At 44.8% G+C, this 9,583-nt stretch overlaps 2 protein-coding genes across 2 annotated transcripts; one reads left to right on the top strand and one right to left on the bottom strand.

The window, feature by feature from the left end:
• Positions 1-454: 454 nt before the first annotated feature.
• On the top strand, positions 455-3,168 carry LOC119360834 (syntaxin-132-like). Its single transcript, XM_037626314.1, has 12 exons — positions 455-550; positions 697-753; positions 883-931; positions 1,194-1,282; positions 1,376-1,449; positions 1,817-1,859; positions 1,941-2,001; positions 2,107-2,132; positions 2,219-2,296; positions 2,403-2,483; positions 2,738-2,803; positions 2,903-3,168. Exons 1-12 carry the CDS (start codon positions 455-457, stop codon positions 3,062-3,064), a joined length of 882 nt encoding a protein of 293 aa, XP_037482211.1. The 3' UTR covers positions 3,065-3,168.
• A 124-nt stretch (positions 3,169-3,292) lies between these two features.
• LOC119367662 (isocitrate lyase-like) lies at positions 3,293-5,710 on the bottom strand. The gene is made up of 4 exons (XM_037633124.1): positions 5,643-5,710; positions 5,309-5,548; positions 3,868-5,230; positions 3,293-3,708 (listed from the first exon to the last, which is right to left on the bottom strand). Exons 1-4 carry the CDS (start codon positions 5,670-5,672, stop codon positions 3,629-3,631), a joined length of 1,713 nt encoding a protein of 570 aa, XP_037489021.1. The 5' UTR covers positions 5,673-5,710; the 3' UTR covers positions 3,293-3,628.
• Positions 5,711-9,583: the final 3,873 nt, after the last annotated feature.

The following is a 9,583-nucleotide window of genomic DNA, read 5'->3' as shown; positions in this document are numbered from 1 at the left end:
TCTCCACACACACACACACGAAGCCAAGATGAACAATCTTTTGACGGTAATGTTCTTTACAGTTTACAAGATTATTTCTGTCCAAGATGATGCGGTTCCTATTCCTCCTTATTACTTGCGCTGCTTCTTCGGTTTCTCTCTGTCAGCGGCCGTAATTCAACGAATGTAGATACAGTTCGTGCCAACTGCTTTACAGTTCGTTTCTTCTTAGGCCCCGGGTTCCATCCTCCTTTTCGAACAAAGAAACTTCGTTTGGTTTCTACTAGTGTCATCATAGGTCAATAATTACACGGGCTGCATAACCCTGATTGATTTCCAGATAATTCAAACGTGAAAAGTAATCGGTCATACGTCCAAATCCTATTTGTTGGAACTTTCAGTAAATGGGTCCAACTTGCAATTACTGTGTGATTGTTGATGCTTTCGATCAACCGAATCGTAGGATTCTTTTGAAATGGACGAGAAGCCCCCAAAGGAGAGGGATATCGAGATGGGGCGCCAGAACTCCAAGAACAAATCAGATTATGGACTCGAAGACTTCTTCAAAGAGGTCTGCTATCTAGTCCATGAGCATCAAAGTTTCCATGTATTTTGATGGCAACCTCAGTTGTGCAGCCAGAGGACAGTTTGTGTTAAGTGCTATTAACTGTAGAAAATCATCGTCCTACCTTCTTAAAGTAAGCTGTCGTGATATAGGTCAAAGAGATCGAGATGCTGCTGGACAAGATGTCTAATATAGTTCAGAAACTTCAGGTAAATTTTGTTTCAGACGATTTCAGACACGAACTCTTCTTAAAAAAATACTTACATTTTGCCATCACCTTAGTCTCTAACTTGTACTACTATTGACAAGGAAAATTGATTCTTTCTTTCCACCTGTAGGAAGCCAATGAGGAGTCAAAATCAGTCACTAAGGCCTCTGCAATGAAAGGTTGGAAGTCCATCCTTTACTTGTACTCCCTCCGTTCCTAAATATTTGTCTTTTAGAGTTTTAAATGGACAATCACATACGAATGTACATAGACATATTTTAAAGTGTAGATTCACTCATTTTGCTCCGTATGTAGTCACTTGTTGAAATCTCTAGAAAGACAAATATTTAGGAATGGAGGGAGTATATATGTACTAATTGCATTTCCTGACTGGTAATGTGGTATGATATACCCGGAGCGTTTAAACGATGCATCTTCCAGCAATCAAGGGACGCATGGAGAAAGACATCGATGAAGTAGGGAAGATCGCACGAAGCATAAAAGTGAAGCTAGAGCAAATGGACAGAAATGTACTGACTGATATTAACCTTTCTAGTTCAGCAGCACCTGAATTCACCTGACTAAAACAGTGTTCAGGTTTCACTCACCTTTTCTGTTTCCAGAATCTTGCTAACAGGAAGAAGCCAGGTTGTGGGAAGGGCACAAGTGTAGATCGATCGAGGATGTCGATGACCATGTAAGATATCCGTCCCTTTCTTGAGTAAATTTAATCATCGACAGCAGGTTAGTGCATATAAATAATTGCTTTGTGCTAGGACAACTTGTTAGACAGCAAAACCATATAGTTTTAATCTCTGAAAATACTGACCCTCCAATGACCGCAGAAAACAATATGTGACATAATAAGCTGGCTACATTCCAGTTCTTTCCGGGACGGCGGACCTATACCAGTTTAATAACGAGCTAGTACTCTTGTTTCAAAAAGAAATAAAAACAAAAATGAGCTAGTCCAAAATCATTTTAAGCTGTCAGGGAAAAGTTTAATGTACTGCTTTTTCCACCAACAAAAACGGTGATACCTTGCTAGCTTTTGATGATTGCAGTGCACTGAAGAAGAGGCTTAAAGAAAGAATGAACGATTTCCAGGTTTGGTTATCTAACTCACTGCCCATCTTCTGCGCCGAAACGAACAAGGAGCATGCACTATATTAATCCACATTTTTACAGAATTTGAGGCAAACTATCCAGCAAGAGTATCGAGAAGTTGTTGAGAGAAGGTTCTTCACAGGTCAGGAGATCTTTCTTCATAATGCATTATCCTCGTGCTGATCTATAATTTCAGTTTAAATCGTCTTGCTACCGTTTTTGATAAACCTAAATGTTGGAACCGCAGTCACTGGAACAAAGCCTTCTGATGAGGTGAGGATTCCTACTACATTTTGTACATGCAAAATGAAAAATGCATTTATTTTTCTGAATTCAATGTGGCATGAAAATATGACTAGGTGATTGATAACCTGATTGAGACCGGAAGCAGCGAACAGATCTTCGAGAAGGCAATTCAAGGAATTGGCCGAGGGCAGGTTGATTGTGGTTTATTCTGTCCCCCAACAACTTGTATTGCGAACCTCATGTTGTCGAGTCTGATGATTCTTAATTCATTTTTCATAAATTGCCATTGGCGAAAAGATTATGGCCACGGTTGAAGAAATTCAGGAACGGCATGATGTAGTGGTGGATATTGAAAAAAAGCTTCTAGAATTGCAACAGGTAATTTTGGCAGATTGCGTGTTTCCGTTTAGCTCTTGGTCAAAAAGTCAAAACTTCAGAGAGCTTTGTTGTAACTTAGAGTTTGTCAAGTGTTTGTCGTTTTTATTTCGGTTTCTCCGGTCTGATGTACTGTCTTCACTTATAATTAATAATGGTAGATCGTTGGTCCAAAATCAAGACTTCAACCAAACCTCCAGCGATTTCACATGTTCTTGTTCATAGTTTACCAATGGCATCTAACATTGTGGATTCAGATTTTTGCAGACATGGCAGCGCTTGTCGATGCACAAGGAGAGATATTGGATAACATAGAGAGCCAGGTCTATTACATCTTTTCCTTTTGCTTTCTGTTTCGCCGATCCTACTGAGAATTCTGTAAAGTTAGATGTTCATGCTTGCTGCTGCGTTTCAACTCCCAGGTTCAGAATGCTGTAAACCACGTGCAAACTGGTACCGAAGCGTTGCGCAGCGCCAAGAGCCTGCAGAAGAAGTCAAGGAAGTGCATGATGATCGCAATTATCTTGCTTCTCATCATCGCGGTGATCATTGTGCTTTCAGTTTTAAAGCCTTGGGCTAAGTAGGGGAAAAAATTCCCTTTGTGGGACGCATGTTGCAAAACATGCTTTATCCACTTAATAATTGATATTCTTGCAGTGAGCCTTTCTGATGTACTCCTACTACTTAACTGAGGGTGCTTTTAATCATTTATTTATGTACTTAGTTACAGTGATACGTATGGTTAAGTCGCGATTTGGCATGCGACCGTTTTTAAATCTATAAGGTGGAACCAAGAAAGAGTTGCTTAGAGCTCTAAGAACTTCATTGTCCTGATTAGAAATATATCTTGCCACAAAATGGAGACTTATATTGATGGAAGCATGCTTGTTTGAGTTGACATACATATGAGTTTCAATAAAAATTGACTTGTCCAATTCATTGACGACCTGAAAGACATCGTCAATACAGTTTACCCCGATTTGACATCATCCAATTGGAGCCTAACATAATTCGTAGGAGTATATATAGCTAGGCAATTCCATGCCAATTATATTTCCAGAGCTGATGTGACCTCATGCCGCTTTTCTTTTATCCAATTATCTTAGAGCTTTCTTCTTAACCAAATCATTATTCCTTCTCAACCTTCATCACATCCTGGACTTGGCAAGAACATGTTGACTACTGCCCTCGCTTCCAGGCTTAGTCCAGAACTGCTCTTCAGTAGCTCCTGCAAGCAACACCAAACATTTAGTTAAAGATTTAGAAGAATACAAAGAAATATTCATTTATTTATTTCAAAAAAGATAAAAATACAAAACATGCATGAACAATTGAGATAAAAACTCTGAAAAGTCAGTCACTAGATTAAGATTTAATGGCAACTTGCCTTTTCCCATGGCTGCGGTTGAGGACATGCCGCCCTGCACGGTCTTGAGCACCCTGTCATAGAAGTTGGCACCCGACCACTTCTGGTGCTCCAGAGTCTCCACCCCATTCCTCCTCTCCTCCCGCTGGATCCTCTCCACATAGGCCAGCATGCCGCGCCGGGCGAAGTCCCGCGCGAACGTGTCGGTGACGAGCGCGTCGGCGTGGAACCCGGCCAGCGTGATGAACTGCCACACGTACCCGAGCTTGGCGACGTGCGGGATGAACGCCGCCATGTCGGCGTCCGTCATGCCTGACGCGTCCCAGTTGAACGATGGCGAGAGGTTGTAGGCCAGCATCGCCTCCGGGAAAGCCGCCCTCACGCCCTCGGCGAAGGCCGTGCACTCGGCGATGTTTGGGCTCGACGTCTCCATCCACAGCACGTCGGCGTGCGGCGCGAAGGCGCGCCCGCGGACCACGGCCGACGCCACGGAGCCCTGGAAGCGGTAGAACCCTTCCCTGGTCCGTGGCAGATCCCAGTCCCAGAACACGGACCCGACTCCCAGGCTCGCGGCGATGTCGCGCGCTTGCTCGTGGGACACGCACTTGTCGTAGCTGGTGGCCTTGCTCCACTCCTGGAGCTTACGTTGCTTGTCCAGGTCGGTGGTGTTGAGCCTCGCGATGGCGTCCTTGACGCACTCGGAGAAGGTTTTGAGCTGCGCCGTGGCGGTCCACTCGTCCTCGATGGCCTGCAGCTCCCTGCCGTTCTTGCCGGCCGACATGGCGTCGGAGAGCATGGCCGTGAGGCTCCGGTTTTTGAGGCGCGGGTTCGTTGCGCCAAGGATGAACTGGTGGTCACGCGCGTCGATGTTGGTCTGGATCAGCGTCGCGGCGACGGCGTCGGTGCGGGCAACGAGGACGGTCTCGACGCCCATGATGTCGAACTGCAGCCGAGCGGCGACGAGGCGGTTGACGTGCTCGGAGACGGCGACGAGCACCTTCCCCGCCATGTGGCCGCACTTCTTGGTCACCGACGACTGGTCCTCCAGGTGGACCCCGGCTGCCCCGCGCTCGACGAAGAGCTTGCAGAGCTTGACAGTGGCAGTGGCGCCGCCGAAGCCAGTGTCGCCGTCGGCGATGATGGGCTTGAGGAAGTCGACGAAAGGCGCGTGGGCGCGCTCCGCGCGGGGCAGAGACATGCGCGCCTCCTGCTGCTTCCGGTCGTGGTACTGCTGCGCGAAGAAGAGGTGCTCGACCTTGTTGGGCACGGTGTCGTAGGGGTAGTCCGCGAGGTCCGGCCCCGGCTCGTTCGTGGAGGTGTGCGTGGACGAGCACTGCCACCCGGACACGTAGATGGTGTCCAGATGCTTGGCCATCATCGTCACCTGCACGAACAAACAAATTCAGCAAGACGTACAGTACAGGTAGAACGAATCATGGGATAACGGAAGTGCGCTGCGTACCTGCACGGGGTCGAGCGCGCCGAACGTGCGCGAGGCCGTGCCGCCGGCCTGGTGGGCCTTGAGCGTGCGCCAGAGCTTCTTGGCCATTTCGCCGGAGGCGTAGCTCTGGCGGAGCGTGCCGCGGAGGAGGACGACGTCGCGGGCGGTGTAGGGGCGCTTGGTGAGCCGGAACCTCTCCGTGTTCCACCACGCCCCCACCTCGGCCACCTCCGCCTCGAACCGCCCTTCCTCCTCCATGATCTGCACGTACGTACAGGTCCATCACATAAGAAAGCCACGATCAGACACTCTCCTGCAGTTCAAAATGCATCATTGACAAGGTAGCAACACTAACCAAAGAAGGGGCGGAGAACGGCGACGCCATGGCTTTGAGCTCTGGCACCTGTAGGATAGGAGGATCAAAGGAGTGCAAGTGCGTGCATGGCTCTGCTTCGCCTCGAAACCCCACTGTATTTATACGAATGAGATGAGATGACTCTTCATGCGTGCGTGCATGGTGCATGGTAGCGTCTGGGCTCATCTCTTCGATCGTTCAATGCTTATCGTGGGATTTCGCATGCAGCTGGGCATGGCAGGCGAGGGTCGCAACCGTGAGTGGTTATGGCCGCTACGTCGACGGTGCCACGGTGGTGCCCAGGATTTCGATCGGTTACGCACGAGGACAAAAATATATCCACGCGTAGTTTGGACAGTTCCAGCGGTTAGAACTGGTTGCACATAAGCTGAGATCGGTTGCGTGCGTGCTACTCCTATCATCTCATAACTGAACTGTGATCCATGCTATGGCTTCGGTGACTGACATCAAGACATCAACTTGCAGAACAACTTATAGTTTATGCTCATTTTCTGATGCCAAATTCAGAAATGAAACGCCTCCCTGCCTCCAAATATTACTCTTTACACATTTACCCATAGAAAGTCTGTAGCAGATTGTACCTAAAAAAGGTCTAGCCGATGTTAGGAAATTAGGCATTTTTCAATTTAACTTAATCCAAATTAGCATCATCAGAAGTTTACTAACATCGCAAATCGCATGCAACAGTCAAGAAAAATCTAGTATGTAAGTATATGGACCAAAGTCACATGTCAACATGGAGAGGTTCATAACATGAGAGTTCATCGGAAACTCCGGTGCAATAGTGTCGTCAACCACGATGGAGAAGACAAGGTACTGGTTTGCCGTAGAGGAAGTGGTAGAAGCAGATGGACAGTTATCCAGGACGTAGTCGATTTTGAGCGCGCAATCGGGCCGGGACTCTCCCCAAAACCCTTATAGCCCTTGCACGGTGCAGGTTCTATCGAAAAAGACTTCTTGCCCCGCTTTATAAATAAATACAAACCATGATATGACCACAACCGAACACCCTAACACCATTCTACCACTAGCCTCCCGCTCCTAACCCGCCGCCTGACATATGATACTTCGGCAACGTCAGCCACCTAAAGCTCCCTATCGCAGGCCACTCTGGTAACGACATCCACCACTCTAGGGTGTTTTCACTCCGATCTTCTGTCCCGGTTGACATGACTCTTGTCAGATTTGAGGTTCCAAACAAGCTTAGAATTTGAAGACAGGATAATGAAGAATCTTGGCCTTCCAGTGAATTATATCAAGGGGAACTCTAGGAAGGAATTTCTTTTGGTAGCTCGGTTCTCTCGATCCAAGGTCTATCTCAACCAAGATTCAGTGGGTCTTATACTTCAATCTTGTTTTGGAGGTAAGGGTTCTCGCTTCAAAGTCATTTTTCTCGGAGATCATTGCTTTAGATTCTTAGTTTCCTAGAAAGATGTGGGCTTTGCTATCTACAATGGTGGAAATGTGGCCAATGATTCGTTCAGTGCTCATTTCTCCCTCTGGGGAAACGGAGCTCCAAATTTGCTAAAGAGTTTGAGCTATACTGTAAAGAGCAAGATGAGGAATGGACTTTTGTCTCTCATTCAAGAAATTCGAGTAAATCTTTTACTGATGCAGTTCATGCAGCAAGATTTTTTATGCTCAAGATTCTAGCCGAAGAATTTCAAATTTTGCAGCTGGGAATAATGCTTCAGTTTTCTCCACACTTGAATCTCCCATTAATGGAAGCTTTCATTGTCGTACCTCTATGGAAAATCAGGCGGGATCAAAGGACGCTCTGGTTCAAAATCGTCTGGGCAGTCCAACCACAATGGGCCAAACAACCTTATGTTGGAAATATGCCCTATAGGCAATAATATTTGTATTATTATATTTCAATATTCATAGTTAAGAGTTTACATTCTATGCTATAACTGCTATGATCCTGGAATATGCGATTCAGTGGAAAACTCATATGCACGTGTGAAATGATAAACAGTAAATAAAAGGTTCCTTGTCACGCCTCTAAGACTAACTCAAGTGTTGTTGGTGATCACTTTTTCCGGATCTTAGGATATCATTAAGTGCAAAGATAGTCCTAAAACTACATTGAGATTACGACGTTGGAAGAATGATCATATTGAATTGACCCAATCTTTTTTGTTATGAATTGAGTTAATATCGTCTGCATTCAATTGTTATAACACTAAGTGTTAACGTGTGATATTGCTCCTTACACCGTGAGAGTATCGTGGTCACTTCCTACCATATGGTCGGCTTTAGGGTTGCTCAAACTTCACCTGTAAGATGGTGATCATAATGACAACTTACAGGTTCATCGGAAAGTTCGACAAGTGGCCAGATAGCTCGAGAGTGGGATTTGTTCCTCCAGTGATGGAGATATATTCTTAGGGCCCTCTCGTTGTGACGGCATCCATCATTGTCTGGCCAAACATAGGTGACTGTGTCACGGGGATGCCGGAATGCGTCAAAGAAAGAAGAAAACCGATAATGGGAGCAACGGTATGGTGAGCATGGTGATGGCTCATGAGGATACCGATGCACACCGAGTTTGTAAAGTATTGCAAAGCAAAGGAAACATCACATGATAACCTAAGTCTTCACTCGAATATCGTTTGTGTGCTCATAGGGACCGATACGGACGTCCATGGTCCCGCTGTCGGTCATTGATCGAAGGGGTTTCGTTCATGTCTGTGAGTTACCGAACCTACGGGGTTACAAGCTCAAGGCAATCACGATCTGCTGAGTGTTAGTAGGATGGAAGTAATGAGAATATATTTGTGTAATTGTTTCATTAATATTCGGAATAGTTCCGAGAGGATCCGGAAGCGTTTCGGGGTCACCGGAAGGGTTTTGATGAATATCAGGTAATACCGATAAATAATATATAGGTGGAAAATGTTCCCGGAAATGTTAAATTATATATAAAATGGTCCAAAAGTATTTAGAACAATTTTATATTTAATTCAATATCAATGTGTCTAAAAAGACCAAGAGGTGGAAAGCAACTTGGGCCGTTGTGGCCCAAGTTGGGAGTGGCGCCCCTTCCCTAAGGAAGGAGGCCAAATACGAAACAGATCCTATTTGACGCTCATTAGCGTCAAAAGGTCATGCCTACACTAAGGCGAACCTCTGCTTGGGCCGGCCCACGTACGGGATTCGCGTGCTCTTCGTTCGCTTCTTCTTCTTTCGTTTGTTTTCTATGTTTTTTTGTTTTACTTCTGTGGTTTTTTCCTTCGGGGTTTTTCAATGTCTTGTCTGGTTTTTAGTGGTTTCGTTATGTTTTGTTGGTTCCTTTTCCCATTATATTTTTTCTTTTTCTTTTATTCTTTATATATGTTTCTTCTTTTCTGTGTTATATAAAAAGTTCACTGGGTATTACAAAAATGTACATCATATATTAAAAAAATGTTCAACATATATTATGAAAAAATGTTCACCATACATTATAAAAGTGTACATCATGAATTACAAAAAAATTCATCGTACATTTAAAAATAGTGCACTATATATTAAGAAAATGTTCAACGTATTTGAAAAATGTCCATTATGTACTTAATGTTAAGCGTATATCACCAAAATGTTCAATGTGTATTTCAAAATTGTTCAGCGTGTATTAAATAACTGTTCAAAGTATATTAAAAAAGTTCCAGTGTGTATCTTGAAAAATGTTCACATCTATGGTATACGTTTTTATGTAATTAAAAATATTGAAAAAGAAAAGGTGCAAAAATAGAAAAGGACCAAACTCGAAAAACAAACAAAGAAAAGCATACAAAACCGTTCCGATGGACTGAACCTTTTTTTAAGGGAATGTTGTAGTGAACCGAATGCTATAGTTTCTGTTCTGCTACAGTACATCTTACTGGGTTGGCCCGTTTGCGTGCGCCCTCTGTGTTTGCACGCCTTTTTGACGCCTA

The sequence above is a fragment of the Triticum dicoccoides genome, chromosome 2B, assembly GCF_002162155.2.
Source record: "Triticum dicoccoides isolate Atlit2015 ecotype Zavitan chromosome 2B, WEW_v2.0, whole genome shotgun sequence".
Lineage (NCBI taxonomy): Eukaryota > Viridiplantae > Streptophyta > Magnoliopsida > Poales > Poaceae > Triticum > Triticum dicoccoides.
The sequence above is the reverse complement of the archived record's forward strand: the minus strand, read 5'-3'. Positions and strand labels throughout refer to the sequence as shown.